The sequence below is a fragment of the Paroedura picta genome, unplaced genomic scaffold, assembly GCF_049243985.1.
Source record: "Paroedura picta isolate Pp20150507F unplaced genomic scaffold, Ppicta_v3.0 Ppicta_v3_sca21, whole genome shotgun sequence".
Taxonomy (NCBI): Eukaryota; Metazoa; Chordata; class Lepidosauria; order Squamata; family Gekkonidae; genus Paroedura; species Paroedura picta.
In genome coordinates this window covers 4940107-4963934 of record NW_027518618.1, presented here as the reverse complement: position 1 = coordinate 4963934, position 23828 = coordinate 4940107, and the positions used below count along the sequence as shown (strand labels likewise).

The 23828-nt window shown below is 53.1% G+C and overlaps 1 protein-coding gene across 1 annotated transcript; it reads left to right on the top strand.

Moving 5' to 3' along the window:
* The first annotated feature begins 9604 nt into the window (after positions 1-9604).
* WDR87 (WD repeat domain 87) lies at positions 9605-23403 on the top strand. The gene is made up of 8 exons (XM_077318537.1): positions 9605-10234; positions 10523-10634; positions 10783-10950; positions 11268-13171; positions 14706-15522; positions 16290-16501; positions 17892-18256; positions 19589-23403. The coding sequence occupies exons 2-8, from the start codon at positions 10557-10559 to the stop codon at positions 23386-23388; spliced, it is 7344 nt and encodes a 2447-aa protein (XP_077174652.1). The 5' UTR covers positions 9605-10234; positions 10523-10556; the 3' UTR covers positions 23389-23403.
* Positions 23404-23828: the final 425 nt, after the last annotated feature.

Sequence of the window (23828 nt, the reverse complement as noted above, 5' to 3'; positions counted from 1 at the left end):
GATGCACGTAGGTTCTGCACACCCACTAAACCCCCCCCCCCCCGACACACCGCACACTGCGGCTAAGTTCCCTGCAAATGATCCTCAAGTCTAAAAACTGTCTGTGGCATTAATGTGTAATTGTTTTTCCTCTCTACACAGTGAAAAAGAAGGAGGAGGAGAAAAAGGAGCAGGAGAGCTGGAAGAAGAAGGCTCGGGGGACAATGTCTAGGCTTGGGTGCCAGCTTCAGGAGATAAAGGAGGGAGGAGATAAAAGTCCCTCTGAGCCAAAGGTGGCTATTCGTAAAAATGAAGGGGGGGGGGGAAATGTAAGGGAAAATGTAGTGGGGGGAGACAAAGAAGAAGGTGGTGCTGGAGAGGGGACTAGTGGGCTTTAGAATTGTGGTTTTGGTTGGGGTGGGGATGGGGAGATCCCTGTTTCATTCCCTGTTTGATAATGTTTGTTTTCTATTAAAAATAAAATGTTTGTAATACTGTTGACAAAAAAGGCTCCAGTGTGACTCCTTAAACTCACACCCCTTTCACCCCACAACCACACAACACAGTTTAAACCCATTCACCAGAAAGGCTGCTTTTGGCCTGCCAAATGCTAAAGTAAGCACACTGAGACATAAGCAAAACTATAAACTTTATTGTCATGGCCCCGCCTCCAGAGGGTGCCTCTGCACCACTGCCTGAGTTCATTCTGCCAGGTCCCTCGGAGGAAGAAGTGGAGGAGCTGGAGCAAAGCAGCAGGGTACTGCTTAGAGAGGCAAGTCCCGATAGGGAGCCACAACCAGGTCCCAGCCAGACAAGCACCATGCCCTCTGCACCAGCATTACCTCAGCCTGCAGCAACACCCCTGAACAGCCCAGACTCATCTCCAGAGCGCAGGAGGGAATGCAGGAGGACCACGTTGGCAACAAGCAGGCAAAGTGCTCGGCTTAGACTACAGCAACAGGCTAGGTTGGGCTCATTCATCGGAGGAAGGCTGAGTGCCAGGTGCAGCCACTTGGTGTGACAGCTCAGCTTGTTCTTAAGCACAGCAGAAATGCTTCCCAGTGTGGTTGCAACCTTGTGCACATATCCACCCGTTGCCTTGCCTGGTTTCCTGCTCCCCAACGCTTCGGCGAAGCTCTGTTTGACTGATTCCTGGCTTGACCTTGGCAAAGATAAATGACAACTCTTTCGGTTCTCCTTTGGACTTCGTCAGCTAACAATTCCTGATAAGACCCGGACTGGACTTTTGACTACTCTCTGGTACACGCTTTGAACTTGCTTGACTCGGTAACTGTGCTTGCCCTTGCACTGACCCTGCGTGTGCCCGGCTAGGGCAGCACATTTTGCAGCCACCACTTCTCCCATCTTTGCGGCTGGAATTCAGAGCCAGCAGCTCCAGCCAGGATGGACCCAGCTACAGCAGCCAACTTGGCTGCCCGCAATAAGCTGCTAGAACAACAGGTGGCTGATTTGAATGGGCAGAACCAAGCCCTGGAAACCAGAGTGCAGCAGCTTACCACTGCCGTGTTGGGACTGCAGCAAGCAGCTGGAGCAGCCACCCAAGCTGCTCTGCCCTCCTGCCCTCTCAAGGCTCCAGAAGAATATGAGGGAAGCCACATTCCTGGCCCAGGTAAAGATGTTTATTTCTGCCTGGCCCCGGGAGTTTCCTATGGAGCAGGCCAAGGTCAGCTTTACCATCAGCCTGCTTAAAGGGCCAGCTGCCCGGTGGGCTACACCACTGTTAATTGCAGACACCCCCGAGCTGGCTAACATCCAGGCTTTTGTAGCTAAAATGGATGAAGCTTTTGGGGATGCTCATAAGGTGATTCGGGCCAGCCGGTGTTTGAGGCAGCTATACCCAGGGACCCGGTCCGTGAGGGACTATGCAGCAGAGTTCCAGATCATGGCACAAGACCTGGACTGGAATGAGTCAGCCTTAGTGGACCAGTTTGTGGCTGGCCTCTCAGAAAAGGTCTTGGATGAGCTGGTTCACGTGGACCGGCCCCGTAGAATGAGCAACCTGGTACAGTTGTGCTATCGGATAGACAACCGCCTGGAGGAGCAGCGCCTTGTCCGGTCCGGAACCCAGCCACCAAACCAAGGAGAGCTGTTTCTACCCCAGGTTACTGCTCCCAAGGCAGCGGTTCCCCTGGATTCAGGAGAACCGATGCAACTCGGCAGTGTGCGGCCTAGATTGGACCCCTGAGAAAAACAGCGCTGCCGCACACAGAACCTCTACCTGTACTGTGGGGGTGCAGGTCACTACGTGGGCCAGTGTCCTGAAAAAAGCCAAGCCAGCGGGAAACGCCCGCTCCCAGACGACCCCAGCCCTGGTCACCTCTTGGTCATCTTCTTTCCAGGCTAAACAGACCAAGCTCTCCCAACCTTTCCTCATACGACTGGGTCTCCAAACCCCTCACCATCTCCAAACCTCACCTCCTCTGGACATGCTCTAATTTTTCTACATCTTTCTTCAATTGTGTTGCCCAAAACCGAACACAGGACTCCAAGTGAGGTCTAACCAGAATAAAGTGGTAACATCACCTCTCATGATCTTGACACTTTACTTCTTTAATACAGCCCAAAATCCCATTTGCCTTTTTAGCTACCGAGTCACACAGCTGACTCATGTTCAGTGTCTGGTCTACTAAGATCCCAAGATCCTTTTCACACGTACTTCTGCCAAGACAAGTCTCACCTGTCCTATAGTGATGCATTTGATTTTTCCTACCTAAATGCAGAACTTTACATTTTTCACTATTAAAATTTATTTTATTCATTTTAGCCCAGTTTTCCAGCCTGTCAAGATCATCCTGCATCCTGATTCTGTCTTCTGGTGGGTGTGCTACAACTTCCAGTTTAGTTTCATCCTTAAATTTGATATACATCTCCTCTATTCCTTCATCCAAATAATTTATGAATATGTTGAACAACACAGGGCTAAGGACAGATCCCTGAGGCACCCCACTCGTCATTCCTCTCCAAGAAGATAATGGCTGTGATCTTTCAACAAGGATAATTCAACGATAATTGTAGAGTTCTACAACTGGGTTATAAAAATGAGAAACATGCATGCTGGATGGGAGAGACTCTTCTGGGTAGCAGTGTGTGGGAATGGGATCTTGGGGCACTTGTGGACCATAAGCTCAATAGGAGCAGGCAGTGTGATGTGGTGGTAAGGAAGGCAAATGCAGTCTTGGGCTGTATCAACACAGGCATCACAAGATGGTGTAGTCCCACTCTATACCATATTGGTCAGACCTCACCTGGGAGTCTTGGGAGCAGTTCTGGGGGCCTCACTTCAAAAAGGATATGGACAAAGTTGAGAGGGTACAGAGGAGAGCGAGGAGGGGGATCCTGGGAGACCAACCCCTAGAAGGAAAGGCTGAGGGACTTGGGAACGTTCAGCCTGGAGAAGAGGAGATTGAGGGGGGACAGGATAGCTGTCTTTAAGTATTTGAAAGGTTGTGACTTAGAGGAGGGCAGGGAGCAATTTCTGTTGGCAGCTGAGGATATGATCACAGTTATGGCTCTAAACGACATAAAGAATAGTACGGGCTAGATATCAGGTAAAAACTTCAATCAAAATACTTCAGCAGTGGAATTAACTGTCTAAGGACGTGGCAAATTCTCCCTCACTGGTGGTCTTTAAGCAGCAGCTGGACAGATCCTTCTCCTGGATGCTTTAGGCTGATCTTGCATTGAGCAGGGGGTGGGACTACATGGCCTGCATGACCCCTTCCCACTCTAGGATTCTGTGAGTCTAGTTCAGCAGTGGATTGGGCTGCCTGTTGGCAATTCGATCTCTAGTTCCTCTGCCTCCTCGAAATCCTGCCTGTACTTCTGGAAGTTCTCGGTCCACATATTGCTGGAGCCTAGCTTGTAGGATTTTGAGCATAACTTTGCTAGCATGAGAAATGAGTGCAATGGTGCAGTAGTTTGAACATTCTTTGACATTGCCCTTCTTTCAAGCAAACTTTTGCACTCTCCACCTTTGCCCGCATCAAGAGGCTCTTTCATTCCTCTTCGCTTTTTGCCATTAGAGTGGTATCATCAACTTTGCCAGCATGAGAAATGAGTGCAATGCTGTGGTAGTTTGAACATTCTTAGGCATTGCCCTTCTTTGGGATTGGAATGTAAATTGACCTTTTCCAATTCTGTGGCCACTGCTGAGTTTTCCAAATTTGCTGGCATATTGAGTGTAGCACTTTTACTGCATCGTCTTTTAAGATTTTGAATAGCTCTACTGGAATGCTGTCACCACCACTAGCTTTATTGTTGCTCAGACTTCCTAAGGCCCATTTGACTTCACATACCAGGATGTCTCGCTCCGGGTCAGTAACTACCCCATTGTGATTATCAGGGATGTTAAGCTCGCTCTTGTATAGTTCCTCTGTATAATTTTGCCACCTTTTAAAAATCTCTTCTACTTTTGTGAGGTCCCTACCATTTTGGTCCTTTATCATTTCCATCTTTGCATGAAATGTTCTCTTCATATCTCTAATTTTCTTGAGAAGATCTCTGGTCCTCCCCATTCTATTCTTTTCTTCTATATTTTTGCACTGTTCATTTAAGAAGGCATTCTTATCTCTTCTAGCTAGTCTCTGGAATTCAGCGTTCAGTTGGGTTGTCTCTTTCTCCTATGCCTTTCACTTCCCTTCTCTCCTCAGCTATTTGTAAAGCTTCCTCAGACAGCCATTTTGTTTTCTTCATTTCTTTTTCTTTGGGATGGTTTTAGTTGCTACCTCTTGTACAATGTTGTGAGCCTCTGCCCATAGTTCTTCAGACACTCTGTTTTTCAGATTTAATTCATTAAATCTATTTGTCACCTCTACTGTATATTCTTTAGGGATATGATTTAGTTCATGCCTGGGTGGCCTGCATGGGTGGCCTAGTGCTTTCCCCTACTTTCTTCAATTTAAGCCTACATTTTGCAACAAGAAGCTGATGAACTGAACCACAATCAGCTCCTGGTCTTGTTTTTACTGACTGTATAGAACGTTTCCATCTTTGGCTGCAGAGCACATAGTCAGTCTGATTTCTGTGTTGGCCTTTTGGTGATGTCCATGTGTAGAGTTGTCTCTTGGGTTCTTGGAAAAGAGTGTTTGCTATGACCATTGTATTCTCTTGACAAATGTCTACCAGCCTGTGCCGTGCTTCATTTTGTACTCCAAGGCCAAACTTGCCTGTTATCCCGGTTATCTTTTGGCTTCCTACTTTATCATTCCAACCCCCCACATCATTGTTGGGTGTTGCTTCTAGAAGGTGTTGTAGGGCTTCATAGAATTGGTCAACCTCATCCACTTCAGCAGCAGTGGTTGGGGCATAGACCTGGATTATTATGATGTTGAAAGGTTTGCTTTGGATTCGAACTGAGATCATTCTGTCATTTTGGGGATTGTATCTCAGTACTCCCCCTTCAAGGATCGCTGCCTTGTTGTGGCAAGGGGGCTTGCGTAGTTCAGTGAAGCTATGAGCCATGCCGTGCAGGGCCACCCAAGACGGACAGGTCATAGCTGAGAGCTCTGACAAAAGGTGATCCACTGGAGAAGGAAATGGCAAACCACTCCAGTATCTTTGCCATGAAAACTCTATGGACAGTTCCAATAGGCATAACGATATGACGCTGGAAGATGAGCCCCTCAGGTCGGAAGGTGTCCAATATGCTACTGGGGATGAGCAGACGGCTAGTACGAGTAGCGCCAGAATGAATGAAGCGGCTGGGCCAAAGCCGAAAGGACGCTCAGTTGTGGAAGTAACTGGTGGCGAAAAGACAGTCCGATGCTGTAAAGATTTTTATTCCATAGGAACCTGGAACGTCAGATCCATGAATCAAGGCAAGCTGGATGTGGTTAAACAAGAAATGAGAAGACTGAACATCGACATTTTAGGAATCAGTGAACTAAAATGGACAGGAATGGGTGAATTTAATTCAGATGACCATCAGGTATACTACTGTGGACAAGAATCTCGCAGAAGAAATGGAGTAGCCTTCATAATCAATAAGAGAGTAGGAAAAGCAGTCTTGGGATACAATCCCCAAAATGACAGAATGATCTCAGTTCGAATCCAAGGCAAACCATTCAACATCACAGTGATCCAGGTCTACGCCCCAACCACTGCTGCTGAAGAGGATGAAGTTGATCAGTTCTATGAAGCCCTACAACACCTTCTAGAAGCAACGCCCAAAAATGATGTGCTTATCATCATGGGGGATTGGAATGCTAAAGTAGGAAGCCAAAAGATAACCGGGATAACTGGCAAGTTTGGCCTTGGAGTACAAAATGAAGCAGGGCACAGGCTGGTAGAATTTTGTCAAGAGAATACAATGGTCATAGCAAACACTCTTTTCCAGCAACCCAAGAGACGACTCTACACATGGACATCACCAGACTGTCAACACAGAAATCAGATTGACTATGTGCTCTGCAGCCAAAGATGGAAAAGTTCTATCCAGTCAATAAAAACAAGACCAGGAGCTGATTGTGGTTCAGATCATGAGCTTCTTGTTGCAAAATTTAGGCTTAAATTGAAGAAAGTAGGGAAAAGCACTAGGCCACTCAGGTATGAACTAAATCATATCCCCGACGAATACACAGTAGAGGTGACAAATAGATTTAAGGAATTAGATCTGATAGACAGAGTGCCTGAAGAACTATGGACGGAGGTTCGCAACATTGTACAAGAGGTAGCAACTAAAACCATCCCAAAGAAAAAGAAATGCAAGAAATCAAAATGGCTGTCTGAGGAAGCTTTGCAAATAGCTAAGGAGAGAAGGGAAGTGAAAGGCAAGGGAGAAAGAGAAAGATACACCCAATTGAATGCAGAATTCCAGAGAAAAGCTAGAAGAGATAAGAATGCCTTCTTAAATGAACAGTGCAAACAAATAGAAGAAAACAATAGAATGGGGAGGACCAGAGATCTTTTCAAGAAAATTGGAGATATGAAGAGAACGTTTCATGCAAAGATGGGTATGATAAGGGACCAAAATGGTAGGGACCTCACAGAAGCAGAAGAGATCAAACAAAGGTGGCAAAATTATACAGAAGAACTATACAAGAGCGAGCTTAACATCCCTGATGACCACAATGGGGTAGTTACTGACCTGGAGCCAGACATCCTGGAATGTGAAGTCAAATGGGCCTTAGGAAGTCTAAGCAACAATAAAGCTAGTGGTAGTGACAGCATTCCAGTTGAACTATTCAAAATCTTAAAGGACGATGCAGTAAAAGTGCTACACTCAATATGCCAGCAAATTTGGAAAACTCAACAATGGCCACAGGATTGGAAAAGGTCAGTTTACATTCCAATCCCAAAGAAGGGCAATGCCAAAGAATGTTCAAACTACCGCACCATCGCACTAATTTCTCATGCTAGCAAAGTTATGCTCAAAATCCTACAAGCTAGGCTCCAGCAATATGTGGACCGAGAACTTCCAGAAGTACAGGCAGGATTTCGAAGAGGCAGAGGAACTAGAGATCAAATTGCCAACATACGCTGGATCATGGAGAAAGCTAGGGAGTACCAGAAGAACGTCTACTTCTGCTTCATTGACTATGCTAAAGCCTTTGATTGTGTGGAGCACAACAAATTGTGGCAAGTTCTTAAAGAGATGGGAATACCAGAGCATCTTATTTGTCTCTTGAGAAATTTATATGCAGGTCAAGAAGCAACAGTGAGAACTGAACATGGAATCACTGACTGGTTCAAAATTGAGAAAGGAGTTCGGCAAGGCTGTATACTGTCGCCTTGCCTATTTAACTTGTATGCAGAGCACATCATGAGAAATGCGGGATTAGAGGAGTCACAAATTGGGATCAAGATTGCAGGGAGAAATATCAACAACCTCAGATATGCAGATGATACCACTCTAATGGCAGAAAGTGAAGAGGAACTAAAGAGCCTGTTGATGCGGGTGAAGGAGGAGAGTGCAAAAGTTGGCTTGAAACTCAACATCAAGAAAACAAAGATCATGGCATCCGGCCCTCTCAATTCCTGGCAAATAGAAGGGGAAGAAATGGAGATAGTGACAGATTTTATTTTCCTGGGCTCCAAGATCACTGCAGATGGGGACTGCAGCAAAGAAATTAAAAGACGCTTGCTCCTGGGGAGGAAAGCTATGGCAAATCTAGACAGCATCCTAAAAAGCAGAGACATCACCCTGCCAACAAAAGTGCGTTTAGTCAAGGCTATGGTCTTCCCAGTTGCAATGTATGCCTGCGAAAGTTGGACCATAAGGAAGGCCGAGCGTCAAAGAATTGAGGCTTTTGAACTCTGGTGCTGGAGAAGACTCTTGCGAGTCCCTTGGACTGCAAGGCGAACAAACCGGTCAGTCCTCGAGGAGATCAGCCCTGACTGCTCTTTAGAAGGCCAGATCCTGAAGATGAAACTCAAATATTTTGGCCACCTCATGAGAAGGAAGGACTCCCTGGAGAAGAGCCTAATGCTGGGAGAGATCGAGGGCAAAAGAAGAAGGGGACGACAGAGAATGAGGTGGATGGATGGAGTCACTGAAGCAGTAGGTGCAAACTTAAATGGACTCCGGGGAATGGTAGAGGACAGGAAGGCCTGGAGGATCATTGTCCATGGGGTCGCGATGGGTCGGACACGACTTCGCACATAACAACAACAACAAAATCTCAGTACTGCTTTTCCTACTCGTTTATTGATTATGAAGGCTACTCCATTTCTTCCGCGAGATTCTTGCACACAGTGGTATACCTGGTGGTCATCTGAATTAAATTCACCCATTCCTGTCCATTTGAGTTCACTGATTCCTAAAATGTTGATATTCAGTCTTGTCATCTCTTGTTTGACCACGTCCAGCTTGCCTTGAATCATGGATCTGACGTTCCAGGTTCCTATGAAAAAAAGTCTTTACAGCATCGGACTGTCTTTTCGCCACCAGTTACCTCCACAACTGAGTGTCCTTTCGTCTTTGGCCCAGTTGCTTCATTCATTCTGGTGCTATTCGTACTAGATGGCAGAGATCAGTTCCCTTGGAGAAAAGGGCCCCTTTGTGGGCTGGGCATTGTATCCTGCTGAGATCCTACCCCTCACCTCCCAAACCCACCCACCTCAAGTCCCACCCAAAAATCTCCAGGTATTTGCCAACTCAGAGCGGGAGACCCTGCACAGCATAATTGCCCCCAAGGGAGAGAGCTGTTTCCTGGGACCCCTTGTCAGTGGGCATCTTGAGAACACCAGCTGCTTCGCCAACCTAGCCCCAGAGGTTACTATGTCCCTCTGAGTCTCAGTTCCTAGTCTATAAGAGCTGCAGGGAAAGAAGAAAAGATGAGTTTTTGGAACCTTGCTTTTTTCATGACCTGAAAGAATGTCCAAGCAGCTGACAATCGCCTTCCCTTCCCCTCCCCACCACAGACACCCTGTGAGGGAGGTGGGGCTGAGAGAGCTCTGAGAGAACTAGGACTGGCCCATGCGGAGAGAGGCAGCGGCGGGGGGGGGGGGGGAACCAGCCCTAGCTTTCCAGATTAGAGGCTCCTGCCTGGAACCACAACAGTGTCTGCACGGGTGACTCTGCCTGCGGCCCATTGGTCAGAACGTGTGGCCTCAGGGTTCCGTCTTGGCTTCAGGATTCCAAGGATCTCAGCAGGTAATCCCTGGCAACCACCTTCCTCTTGGTTGTTCCTCCGGGGGAGGGACCCGCTCTGCCCCCAGGGCTGATGATAGTCCAGGGCTTGATGCCTCCCCCTGGGGCAGAACTGGGCCAGCGACCTGGGAAACGCTGTGCAGGGCCCCTGTGCAAGATGACTGTTCTATGAAATGGAGGAGTGGGGGAGTGGGGGCAGGCAAGATTCCCCTCTTTCCCTGGTGTAAAGCACAGACCTGGCCACCTCCGAATGGCTGCCCTACGGGCTGTAGGATGTTCTTCCTGGGGAGAAGAGGAGCTGTTCCCAGGCACACTGTCAGGGGCCCCCCGTGCAGCCCTTGGCCAGGAGGAAGCATTCGGCATCTTAGCTCCTGCCTCAAGACACTCTAGGGTTGACCTTGTGTACCAACTAGATCAGACAAGATTGGACTTGCCTGGCCGTCCAGCTCAAGGCAGGAGGCAAAGAGAGGTGGGTGGCCCTGGCCTGCCTCTGCAGAGCAACGCTGGACGTACCAGCTGGTCTCCCAGCCAAGGACTAACCAGGGTTGACCCTGCTGGTTGGCTTTGGAGGTCTGACAGGATGGAGTTAGCCTGGCCCACCCAGGCCACGGCTCTCCTTCCTCCAAGACAACCTTTCATAGCCGGGTGAAGCTGCTGTAAGGTTATTTTATTTGGACTGGGCATCTTACGGTTAGCGCATGCATCCCATGTTTTTTATCCTTCCTATAATTGCTTTTAAAGTGGCTAGTCCTGATCAGCCCTAATTCCTTTGGGATGGGGAAGGCGAGGGGTGCAGGCAGCCCAGTAAACTGTCCGGGGACATCCCTCTGGGTGAACAGGGCCCAGGGGACAAGGGGGTGGTTGCCTCCTGGGTCCCTCCCCCCCCCCAAACAATGGGGCCCAGGCTAACCCTGTGGTTTTCTCTTTGGGCAGCTGCTGAGCTGAGACTCCCTTCTTGTGCACCAGCATGCTGGAGCCTGTTCGAATTGTGCCCCAATGGAAGGAGCTCAAATGCCAGCTGAAAGGGAAACTGGAGGCCCAGAAGGTAGGGAAGAGGCTGGAGATGGGGCAAGTGTGACAGCTTCCTCCCAATCAGCAGGCCCTTGCTTCCCCTTGTGGCAGGCCTGGGGGGGGGCATGCAGTTCTGACTCTTCTCCAGTGGTCAACCTGCGGGCCTCTCCCTCCTTGGACAGGGCATGCCGGAGGCAACGGAAGGCGTCATGTTGAGTGACCGACCAAGCATCCTTTTCCGGGAGAGCTGCTGTCCCAGCCTCATGCCGGTGATCTGCTTCTACTCCTCCGGCCCAGACAACTACTTTGCATCCTTCACCTGGAGGGGCACCAAAGGGAGCAAGAGCAAGGTGAGAGGCAGACCGGTGGGGAGGGCAAATCCACTCAGAACAGTATCTGCCCCAGCCCAGCCCTTCTTCTCTGTGTACCGTCCTCTGCCTGCCTTGGTCCCAGGTCTTTCCCTGGTTCCTCTCCCAGGGCACGGTTGGGATCCCAGGCCTCCTCCCTCCCAAGCACAGGAGCCTGTCCACTCCCCTCCTGGAGGAAGCCACAGGGGTCTGGATTCCCAGGCCTGGTTCTGCTGCACCCCAGAAGCCCCTTTCCCTAAGGCCCTGGCCCAGCCACCTTCTCCTGCTCGGTGGCCCCAGGCACTCCTTTTCTCCTACAGGTGCGTTTCTGGACGTACAGTGTCGAGGGTGAGGCCCCTGTGGCCCAGAAAGACTACTCCATGGAGGAAGACCCAAAGGTCCTGCTCATCACCCACATTCCCAACCGGAACCTCCTGGTGGCCTACTGCAGTGACATCCACCTGCGGGTTTTCAGAGACCACTTGCAGGACTTCCAGCTGATCTCTGACCAAAGCTCTCCTTGCTCTATCACGAGCCTGTGCTACAACCCAGAGATGAGTGAGTTGGTGACGGGGGCCATCGGCACATTGGCCTTCTGGTCCCTTGGCCCGGAGGAAGAGCCTTTGCTGAGCATCACACAGACCATCTCCATTGCGAGCGGGGAATTCGTGCACTTCCTCTACGTGGCAAAGGAGCGCCAAGTGCTGGTGGCTTTGTGCGAAAATGTCATCCTGGTCTTTGACTACCAGAACAGAGTCAAAGTTCGGGCCTTCCAGGTGAACCCAGGTGTGTCCCTCACTTGCTGTTCAGCCAACTGGCTCCAGAGCTGCCTCTACGCAGGAGACTTGGCCGGTGATGTCAAGGCGTGGAGCTTTGACACGGGGCTGCAGACCACCCAATTCAAGGCCCACCTGAGCGCCATCGTCAGTGTGGTCAGCCGGGACTATGTCCACACCCTGATGACCGCCTCACTGGACGGGCTGATGAAGGAGTGGAACCTGAGCACCTGCGAGCTCCTCCGGCGGGTGGACATTGGGGAGCCCGTCTTCCAGATGCAGTTCATCAGCGAGCAGACCTTCTTCCTCCGGACTGAGTACACCTTCTCCATCCGCACTGTCAACAACTTCTACCAGCTCTTCAACAAGCCCAACTCCATCCTTAAGAAGCTGGTGCGGATCCAGTGCGGGCCGGAGAAGGCACGCATCCTGGCGGTCACGGAGGACGGGGTCATCCGCTTCTTGTCGCCTGTCACAGGCGAGATCCTGTTTGTCACTTGGCCCTTCCCGCTGGTAGAGAAGGCCCTCGACTATATATACAACCCAGACCAGGAGGAGTTGCTTGTGACAATGGGCACAGCAGATATCTATGCGCTGGACACTACCAAGAACCCATGCCCCTGCAAGTACATCTTGCGCACCACCGATTCCCTGGATGACAAAGTGCTGTGCTTCACCTACAGCTGCCTGGACCTGGGCGGCCGCACCTTCAGCTTCATCTTCAGTGGGTATAAAAGCGGACGAGTGCGGTCTATCACCCAACACCTCTATCGGATGGGGAGTCGTCGGATCCATGATGGGAACGTGGTGGCCCTCAGCAGTCTCTCAGCCTCGGGGAACCTGTCCTACCGGTCTCGGGAGTCCTCCTACCTGTGTTCATATGGCTCTGACGAGTACATCATCCTGTCTGATGTGATATTAAAGAAAAATACCTTCCTGGAGGTGGAGCCTTTGATCTGCATCCCCAGCTTCCGCTGCCGGATTGACTACCTTCTGCTCATCCCGGGCTACATCTGCGTCTTGACCGAGCACAACCGCGTCCGGCTGTGGCGCCAGGCCTCTCTAGTGCCTGGCAGGAAGAACCCCTTCTGGAAGGAGACAGGCACGATGCACTCCTCCTCCATCACCTCCTTTGACTACTGTCATGCTCTGAGCATGCTGGTGACCGGTGGCTCTGATGGCTCCGTGCGCCTCTGGGACATCCTGGGGCAGATGCTGGTGGAATTTGACACCAGCCTCCACTTCAGCCGTGTCTGCTTTGCCAACCAGCGTGGAGATCTCGTGGTGGGGTGCAACAAGAACATCTATTTCATCTCGTGTGTCACCTATCTGCCTAGCGGGCATCTCAGCAAGCTGGCTGCTCAGCACATCCGGGACGATGTGATCGAACGTCCGCTGCCCTTCCTGCCCCACTTCCTCCTGCGCTTTGACATAGTTTTCGTGCCTAAGTAAGTGGGGAAAGCGGGAGGAGGAGGGAGGGGAGAAAACGCAGGTGGAAACAGAGGGCCCTCTCCTTTTTCCTGTTGATGCTGCACCAGCACTGGGGGTCATCACAGGGCAGAATGGAGTTGCTGGAGAAGGTTCACCACCTGGTGGCCACTGTGGTGGTGCTAGAAAGAGTTGTCATGTTGTAGCCTACTTATAATGGCCCAATCAGGTTTTGCAACACAAGTGACAGACAGAGGTGGTGGGACCTTGCCTGCCTCTGTGTAGCAGCCATGGACCTCCTGGTGACCACCCAAGGATCATCCAAGGGTTAACCAGGGTGGACCCTACTTAGCTTCTGAGATCTGGCTAGACCTGCCCCCCCCCCCCTCACAAACTGGCGGTAGAGAGCGTCACCCCCCTCCTGTAGTTGAGGATGCGGAGACCAAATGAGCAGATTACGCCATCGCTGTTGCCATTACTGTAAATTATCGGATTCTATTGTCATTTTATGGTTTTAGGGGACGGGGTTATGTAAGCCGCCTCGAGCCTTCGGGGGGAGGTGGGGTATAAATATAAATATAATAATAATAATAATAATAATAATAATAATAATAATAATAATAATAATAATAATAATAATAATAATAATAATAATAATAATAATAATAATAATCCTATAGCCAAAGATAGTTGGGCATTCTAGAATTTCAGGAACTGCTTATCAAGCACTGACAATTGAACTTTGGTCAACTGCCTCTGCAACCAATACAATTCCACTTTATTCCCACCCGCTTGATGTCTAAGAACTATTTGATGCTACTTGTGGACAAGCTGTTCATGTAAATTCATCCTGGATCATTTGTGGGCCAGAAGGTGTCAGAAAGGGTGTGTGCATGGAGAGGGAGGGGAATTGCACACAGGACTAAGCCTGGCTTAGATGCAGGGAAACGGGAGGGCAATGGAGGAAACAGCATAGTCCAGCTGGCCAATCTGGGAGAAAAGAGAGTTTTGGGGGGCTCAGTTCAGGGAAGAAGTGATGCTGCTACCCTGAAGGGGAAGCCGTACCCGGAAGGGAATGAATAGCCAAGAACAATAGTTCCCAGCTGTTTTCAAGCCTAGGGACGCTTTGGGATTCTGACATAGTACCGTGAATGCAGCCACAAAATGGCTGCCAAAAAATGGTTGCCTCATGGAGTGGAACCAGTCACAAAATGGCTGCCAAATCAGTCATATGGCAAAGATCCTTATGCTGTGGGGGAAGCTGCTGCCAAAAGAGTATTCTAAAAAATGTTCACAGCCAATCAGATCTGCAGTCGCCAATCAAGCCTTGTGTATTTGTTGTATTTGCTCCCTGCCCTTTCTCTTTGGTTGTGGCCCCTCCTATTGCCTGCTGTTCCTGGGCACCATGTTGGGGGACTCCTGGTCTGGCAGGTCCTTTCACGGGCCTTGACAGGCACTTCCACGTGGCCTGCCTGGGATGTGGCCCTGCAGGGATGGAGGCAGGAGATTGAGAAGCCTCTCTGACTGCTCAGCTTGCCCCTTTTCTCTTTCAAGGTTCTATCAGGTCGGCAAACATGCCAAGAAGTATGAGCGGCTGGAGCCCATCACCAACCAGAAGGAAGTGGTGATGGAGAAGACCGTGGTCAAGGTGGTAGAGTGTGCTGGTGTGGACTTCAGCAGCCTTCCCCAAGCAGACTTCTATGGTATTCCCCCAACCATGAAGGAACCTGTGCCTGGCTTTGCCATGCGGTACCAGGTCCTGCCGCAGCCCGCCCTCCGGAAAACTCCAGAGAAGAGGCTGGTCTCTGTCACTCTGCAGCCTCATCGTGGACTCCTGCCACTGCGTGAGAGCGTTCCCCTGGTCTACAGGCCACCTTTCTGGACGGGGCGCTCGTGGCCCATTGCCCCTGATGGCTATGTCCCCAATTCCGTGATCCGGGCCCAGCTGTTTCCCAAGGGGACCCCCGAAGCCCTCCAGTGCGGCCTGGAGGTGACGAGGCAACCTTTGCCACGGCGGAAGTATGTCAAGGTCCAAGTGGAAGAGAGCCAAAAGCTGGATTTTTCCCCAGTGGAGAAAATGCGGAAGAAGAAGGTGCAGCGGAAGAGGCGGGTTGGCACCATGCCCGAAGGGCACCGCCGGAGGGATTTGCTGGCGGACATCGTGTCCAAACCCTGGTTGAGACATAAGCCCAGCGACATCACCGTGTCCAGTGTTATCCGGGCCATCCTTGAGCTGATGGACGACGTCCCCTTCTCCACCTACCTGATGTGTACAGCTGCCCTGGTCCAGATCGCCGAGTCCTACACCCTGCCTACCGAGATCCAGGAGCGGGCCTTCGAGCGGCTTATACAGGACACCGACCACAAAGAGGTCAGTGTGGGGGGCCTGGGGGGACAGCGAGGTGGTCACACAGTCCATGGCCTACTGCTCAGGAAGCCTAGTCTCTCTTCCCTCACTGGCCACCCCCCCCCAAACAGATAGGGCAGAATCAGAGGACTACAGAGTTAGACAGGACCATACAAGCCATGCCTCCCATCCCTGCCCCAGGCCAGATCAGCCTCCACACCAGCTCTCCCTCTTCCCTCTTGGCCTTGGTGCCCAACTTGGTGTTCATGCCCCTGCCCCGATGGTCACTCTATTAGGGGTGATGCCATTTGGGCAGCAGCATGTCTGTTGGGGAGGGGCAACAGGACTGCAGCCCTGGCGAGGAGTCCAGAGGCAAGGGCTCCAAGTCCAACTTCAGCAGCCATTCCATGTGCAGAATGCCATGCACGGTCAGTTTCATGTGTATGACACCCCTGCAAAGCAGACCACTGCAACCGTCAAGTTGCAGAAGGGAAGCTTATTTATTTATCATATGTAGCATAGCCAAAGCTCCTACAATCTGGCAGTTAGGCAAGACAAATTCAGAAGTGGCTAGTCATTGCCTGCCTCTATGTCATGACTATGGTTGCTGAACCACACTGGACCGTGCAACCCTAGTCATGACCCCCTCAGTGTTCTTTAGAGGTCCCCCATCCAAATACTAACCCAAGCTGACCCAGCTTAGCTTCTGAAATCATATGAGAAACTGGCTCCACGACTCTCTCTGTGGCTGCTGGGCTGGCAGGCATCGACCCTCGTTTCTTGTTCCACAGGTGCGGATGCGGGTGGCGGCGTGGGAGGCCCTGGGGAAGATGGACCTGCTGGATGACAAGGACGTTGTCCCCCTGGCCAAAGCCCTCATGGACGACAACCCTCGGATCCGTGACTTGGCCCGGTCCTTGCTGGACTCTGTCGCAGGCATCACAGACAAGTTTGTTCTGAAGAAGGAGATGCAGCGCCTGACCAAATCCAGCCTGGTGGACCTGTAAGGGCCTCGTGGGGGAGGGGCATGGGCGGAAAGGGTGGAGCATCGTGTCCCAGCCGTGGGGGGTGCTATGAGGGAGCCGTCTGACTCCCCCAAAGGAGGTCTTTCCCACAGTAGATGAGTGTCCTGGGGGGGGGAGGGATTTCATGGCTAACACCAGCACCCCACTGACAGGTCTCTGGAGGACAATCTTCCTGCAAAATCTGTCACAAAGTGCTCCTGCCGCCATTCTGTGCTGGATCCAGGCGTGGACCACGGACCACATAGAAGGGGCTAAGGTGGCCACTTGCTCAGGGACTCCTTCCTTCCTTCCTTCCTTCCTTCCTTCCTTCCTTCCTTCCTTCCTTCCTTCCTTCCTTCCTTCCTTCCTTCCTTCCTTCCTTCCTTCCTTCCTTCCTTCCTTCCTTCCTTCCTTCCTTCCTTCCTTCCTTCCTTCCTTCGTCTGTCTAAAACTTTTATTTGCGTCCTTTCTCCTTCACAGAGCAGGAGGCGGCTTACAGCCTCAATAAAACCCATAAAACAAAACAAATTACAAACCTAAAAAAACACAGCCCAGGACTGCCAGCAAAGGCAACCAAACGCACCTCTGGGGAGAGCACTCTTCAGCTGCTGTCTAGAGATCAAAGCAGTAGGAGCCAGGCATTTCTCCCTGGAGAGGTTGTTCCAGAGTTATGGGGCTGCCTCCCAAAAGACCGTCTCTTGCATGCTCATTGCATGAGTGTCTTTGGTGGGACAGTCAGGAGAGCCCCCCCCCCCCAGCACCCTTTCTTCCCAGGCAGGATGTGGGAAGATGACTGCCCTTCCGGTGCCTTTGGGTCCCAAGCCATGGGGGGCTTCCTCACACTCTGTGCTGTGTGTGTGTGTGTGGGGAGGGGGGGGGGAAGGCTGTCCTTCCTGGTCCCATTCCTAGATGTATTCCAACAGCCGCGTCACCCCAGTCAGCCAAAAGCCACATACAGCCGATGTGGGGAGGGCAGAGCTTAAGAGAGAGAAGCAGCCCTTTTTGGGGAGGCAAAGATGGCTGTTGCTGAGAGTGGCAGTCTAGAAATCAAAAAATAAAAACAAAGATTGACAGCAGGATGTGTAGAGCTGAGTTTGACTCCAGGGGCGCCTTTGAGACCGACAGAGTTCAATTCTGGGTAGAAGCTTCCACGCTGTGTATGCACAATTCTTCAAAGGCAGGCACCCAAAAGCTCCAACCCAGAATGCAACTTGATTGGCCTTCAGAGTGCCCCTGGACTCACGGACCCGGCTGACCACTTGGAGGTGCGTGGAAGTTCCGCGTCCTAAATGGTCTGTGCAGAGCATCACCCCCACCCACTGCCCTTTGCCTCTTGGGGCCCTGTCCCAGCTGGCCCCCTCTATGATGATGTGCTTTTGCCCCCTGCAGGAATAAGATAGAAGAGCCTTCCCAAGCCGTCTTCCCATGCCGGCTGCGTGCGGCAGGCATCATAGCTGCCTCCAAGGGCGATGCCGTAAGCGCACTGAAGGAAGTCTCTGAGAAGCTGATGACCCGTGTGGACAAGCGGCTGACAGCCAATCTCTTCCTCATGGCTGACCGCCCCCTGGAGGAAAGCCCGGAGCAGGACACCCGGAGCCCCCCTGGCCGGCGCAAGCTGGGGTCTGTTGTACCCGAGGCTGAAGAGGTGGCTGAGGCAGCGGTGCCAGAGGCTCATGGGGAGGCCAAGACCCGGTGGCTGGGGCTCTTTGACTCAGCCCCTCAGCAGACCCCCTCAGCTAAGTCTCCGGGCGCAAGTGAGTACAGCCTTCCGGGACAGGGGCAGGGTGGGACCTCCACAGGCCTCAAGCCAGTCCGTCTTGGTGACTCCTCGGGAGGGCGGGGTGTTTGCCTCCTCTGTCCCTTACACAGGGACATGTCCAGAGCAGGAACACAAGAGAAGCCCCCCACCCCCCACCCTTCACATGGTCCAACAGCTACATGTTTCTGAGGAATCTTCAGATTAGTGCTCATAAGAACTTCAGAGGAGCCCTGCTGGGTCAACCCAGTCCTGCAAGAAGAAAGTGGGCAATCCCAATGACCCAACAAGAGGAAAAAAGAATCTGTCCTATGGCTTAATCAAATCATATTCAAATTATAAGAGTCTCTGTTATCTCTTTATTATAATTTCCACCTGGACTCAGCCATTGGCTGAGTGGAAATTATAACAAAGAGATAACAGAGACTCTTATATTTCTAACATTCTTTGATTAAGCCGTTGGGCAGATTTCTTTTTTTCTCTTGTTGGGTCAATCCAATCCAGCCTCTTATCTCACACAGTGACCAACCAGTTCAGGGCTTAACCCAAATCAGGGGAGGGGGCAACTTTCTCTCTGGTCTCAGGAGGGCTGGGAATTCCCCAGGGCACCACATAGTGCCACCCTGGGCAAGTTAGCCTCCCTCGGCTCCAAGCTTGCTGGTTCCAGAGCAGCGGGGGCACGAAGTTGCTGTAAAACCTGCAGAAATTTGTTTGTGTGTGTGTGTGTGGGAGGGAGGGGGAGCCCCAGGCAGATGAACAGATGGATTGTGACCTCATGGCTTTCCCAAGCCCCTTGATCTGCCTGTGCCAAAGTGGCCCTCAGCCCCCAAGAGAGAGCAGATGTTCCAGTGAGCCTTGTGGGTTTGCCATCTTGGGCATGGCTACTCCTCTGCCCATGAAAGGCAGGGTGCAGAGCAGAAATTTGGCTCCTGAACAGAAAGCAGGACAGTATCCCCCTCCATCAAAGCGTTCTCTCTGAAAATCCATGAGGGGAGGGGAGTGTGCCAGGGCCCAGCAACATTTTGCAACTGGCCTCCAGGACGGGCTGGCCAGAAAAAAGGAGCCAACCCCCCAAGGGGTAAATGTCACAGCTGAAGCAGTTCAGCTTGGCCTCCCTGTCCCTCCACTGGAGGGTTCTGAGCTAGGACCCTCCCCACCCCCAGGCCCCTCCTGTGAGCAGCAGCACCCAACACAGGCCCGGGGGTGGGTGGCCCCTGGGTGGGAGCACTTGCCTGCCCTTTCTCTTGAGGGTTCCGGCGCAAGGAGAGCCAGCCCCCAGTGTGCCACCTCTCCTGCCCACTGAGCTGCAGCCCTTTCTTTCTCCTCTCAGTTGCCATCGAGTCAGCCCGGAGGAAGCACCTGCAGAAAGCAGCCAAGGTCCCCTCAGTGCTGAAAGAGAGCGCCTCTGGGGTGCTGTTGAGCCGGGAGCTGATCTCCGACAGCGGCTCCAGTGCGGGCGGCGGCAGCAGCAGCACCAGCACCAGCAGCTCCACGTGGCGGGAAGTGCGCCGAGACAAGAAGCGGCAGAAGGAGAAAGGCCTGTTGCCGCCACCCCCGGGGGCCAAGGACGCCCGTGGCCCTCTGCAGGAAGGCCCCAAGCCCTCCAAGGCACCCCGGCTGGTCCAACCCATCGCCCTGCAGCGGCGGGACACCCGCACCCAGCTCTACAGTGAGATGCTGAAGCACCAGCAGGTCAAGAAGGAGCAGACGCACCTTGGCCCCTCTCCGTCCCCCAAGCAGGACAGCATCGCCAGGGCCGGCCAGGCTCCCGGTCCCAGCCAACCGCAAGAGGCCGTGCGGGGCAGCCTGATCGACCCCAACCAGGAGTACAGCACGGACAAATCCAAGTGGCGCACCGACCTCTACAAGCTGCTCATGCTGCGCATCGCCCCCTCTGCAGAGGGCCGCACCGCCGTGGAAGACTTGCTGGCCTCTGCCCGCGTGGCCCTGGGTGGCCGTGCCATGTCCTGGGACCTCTTCATGAACATGGGGCAGTCCATCCTCACTTCGCAGGACAAGATGACCACTGAGCCGGCCAAAATGAAGAGATACATGGCGGAGTTGCTGAAGAGCTCTCCGTGGGTGCTCTGGCCTGAGACTGCTGTGGAGAGCAAGGAGACCGTGGTGGCTGTCAAGATGGGGAGGGAGATCAGCAGGGGCCCAGAGGCCGAATCTGAGAGTAGCAGCCTGGAAGACATGTGGAGGATCAAAGAGGAGGAAGAGGAAGAGAAAGAGGAAGTGGCCAAGCCTGTGAAGGCAGCAGCGGGAAAGAAGCCAAAAGAAAAAAAGAAAAGGAAAGCCACCATGTCTGTGGCCCCAGGGAAGAGGGCGGCTAGAGAGGAGAAGAAGCCAGGCCAGGAAGGAGAAGGAGAAGGGACAGAAGGAGCAGAAGGAGAAGATGAAGAGATCAGCCGAAAAGAGGGGGAGGCCGTCCGGAGGAAAGAGCGGGAGCTGATCAAGGGGAAAGATCAGGAGCTGGTCAGGGACCGAGAGATGGAGCTAGGCAAGGAGAAACAGCAAGTGCTGGACAAAGAGAAAGAGCGGGAGGTGGCCAAGGAGAAAGATCGGGAAAGAGCCAAACAGCGGAAGCGGGAGTCAATGGAGCGGCGGGAGAGAGAGACAGAGCAGAAGAGGGCAGCCATGAGGCGGACACAGAGGAGGGGGACTGGGGCACAGGAGCAGGCTGAGGCGCTGAGCCGGGAGGATGAGGCAGAGGACTCCGAGGAGGAGCGGAGACTGGCTAGCATGGCAGCCAGCAAGCTGGCCGAGGCAGCTGGAGGGCTGATGCCCACGGCTGAAGGCAGCGGCCTGCTGACTGAACTGAAGGAGCGGATCTTGGCAGAGGCAGAAGAGATCACACTGGCAGAGCTGCGGGAGAAGGCCCTGGCCGAAGCCCAGGAGCGGGTGCTGGAGGAGCTGCGGGAGCAAGCCCTGGCTGAGGCCCGGAAGAACATCTTGGCGGAGCTGCGGGAGAAGGCCCTGGCTGAGGCCAGAGAGCGCATGCTGGCAGAGATGAGGGAGAGCTCCCTGGCTGAAGCCCGAGGCAGGGTGCTGTCTGAGGTGATGGAACAGGCCCTGGCCGAGGCACGAGAGATGATGCTGGCTGCGGGGCCAGAGGGCGAGCTGGACGAGGAGAGGGTCAGGGAGCTGGCAGAGGAGAGAATGCGGGAACTGATGGAGGAGAGGATGCGGGAGCTGACTGAGACCTTGTCCACGGAGTTGGGCGAGGCCAGCGTTGCAGGGCTGGCTGAGGCAGGGAGAAGAGAGCAGGCCGAGGCCAAGAGCACAGTGATGAAAGAGGAGCTGGCCAAGGCCAAGATCGCAGAGCTGGCTGAGGAGAAAGTGGCAGAGATGGTGGAGGCAAAGGTGGCAGAGATGGTGGAGGCAAAGGTGGCGGAGTTGGGTGAGGTCAAGATCATGGAGCTGGCTGAGGCAAAGGCGGTGGAGCTGGCCAGGGCAAAGGCAGAAGAGTTGGCTGAGGCAAGAGTATGGGAGATGGTAAGGTCCAGGGTAAGAATCTTGACCAAGATGAGAACTGTGGAGCCACCGAGAGCAAAACCGCCACAGGAACTGGCCTTGGAGGAAGCTGAAGCTCAGTGGGATGACGGGAGTGAAGAACTCATTTCCAAGGAGGAAGAGGATGAAGTGCTGGAGGAAGAAATTGAAATGTGGGAGGATGTTGGAAAAGATGAAGTGATGATCTTCTCCAACGAGGAGAGGGAGGCACTCATGGCCACGCTTCTGGAGGAACGGGCTGTTCGGACAGAACTCACCTGCTCTGACCAAGCCCAGCTGCTCCTTGAAATCTTGACGAAGCCAGAGGGTCTTGGGGGCTCTGATCCCAAGCTCTTCCAGCGCCTCTTCCAAGTGGTCTCCCTGCTCCAGATACCTTCTGGACTCCATTATAAAGACCTGGCGGAATACTTGCTGCAGAGCGCCGAACAGATTGTCAGGGCAGGCGAAGAGGCGGACAAGGATTCGGCCCGGGAGGTCTCTCCCATTTACACAGAGCTGAGGAAAGCAGTGGAGGCCCACCGGCCTGAGAGCGCAGATTCCAGAGTGTTTGCTGCCAGGATGCGGGCCCTGATGAGGGCCGCTCGGCTGATGATGCGGGCCCGGGCCCTGAAGGTGCAGTTGGAGAGAGGCTTCCAGCAGCCCACCTGGTGGGAAAAGGCGGAGAAGGCCTGGATGGCGGATGAAGGGCGGGTCACGGGGAGGAGGGACTGGGTGGACCAGCGGCTGAGGGACGCCATCCGCAAGTGGCAGGCGGAGCATAGAAAGGTAGAATTCGAAAAGCAGGAGCAGACGCTCAAAGCCCGGCAAGGCCGGTTTCCTATGCAGCCTGTCCGTCTAAGTGAGAGCCAGGGGGAGAGGAGAGGTGAAAGAAGGAGGGAGGAGGAGGTTCTGGAGGGTCTGGAAGAGCCCCCTTGCCCACCAGAGCCCAAAAAGATCACTTGGACCCTGAGCCAGTGGCAGCAGAGGGCCCGAGAGTTCATTCTGAAGTTTGAGAAGCTGGCCCCAAGAGCCAGGCAGCCATACCCACCCAGGCTCAAGATGCAGCGGCTTCCAAAGGGCTCTCTCTACATGCCCACAAAGGTGCCCCTCGTCTGCCCCTCTCGGGTCAGGGGTGTCCGGCAGCATGTCCTGCGTCCCCCGGGGAAAGCTGTGGACTGGGAGATGTTCTCAACACTCTACCAATCCCTGATGACACTCCGGGAGGAGGAAGGCGGGGTGGAGTCTGAGGCTTGGCACCAGCAGCTGTGCGTCCTGCTGGACCTCTTTGGCCTGAGCAACCATCTTGTCCGGGCCTTGGTGCAGCAGCTGGTGGTGGGGGATGGCAGGCCCCACAAGGTGCTCTCTAGCAAGGCATTTGCGATGAGCCCGGCAGAGACAAATTTGGGCGAGCGGATCCTCTACCAAGTGGCCCACTGCATAGGTTCAGTCCCCCCAAAGCTCCCTGTTTTGCATGGGGTTATCCCACTCAACTACCAAAACAACGTCCACCCCTTCCGGCTGGGGGGTGTCACCCGCTATGGCACCCTGTCCTTCAAGTGGAAAACCTCCTTTGCCAAGGGCCGCCTCCCCAGACTGCGGTTGTGCATCGAGACCTTTCCTGAAATCCAGAAATAAACATTTCCCCCCCCCGTTTTTTCTACCTGCCTGTGTGATTCGCCCCATTGGAAGGAGCTCTTGTTAGCCGGACATCTCCTGGGCAACACTTCTGGCAAGAATGGGTGGCATCCAGGTGGGGCTGATGGGCAGAAGGTGGAGGGACTGACCAAGCCACCTCCCTGGCTGGAGCGGACAGGAACCAGGGAGCCTTTGTGCCCCTTTTAGCTGCCGACTGGATCAACAAAGAAAAGATGGGAAGTTCTTGGTGCAGAGCCTAGAAGATCTTGCCCTTTCCCACCATTTCCTGGGGCAAGCAAAATTAGACCAACTCCCGGGGCTGGGGGGGGGGGGTGGAGGAGCAGCAGCAAGTTGCAGATGGTTTTCAGCACTCGCTCAGGATTCCCAGGGCCAAAGACTTGACAAACGTAGTTTGCCCTTGGCTGCCTCTGCACAGCAAC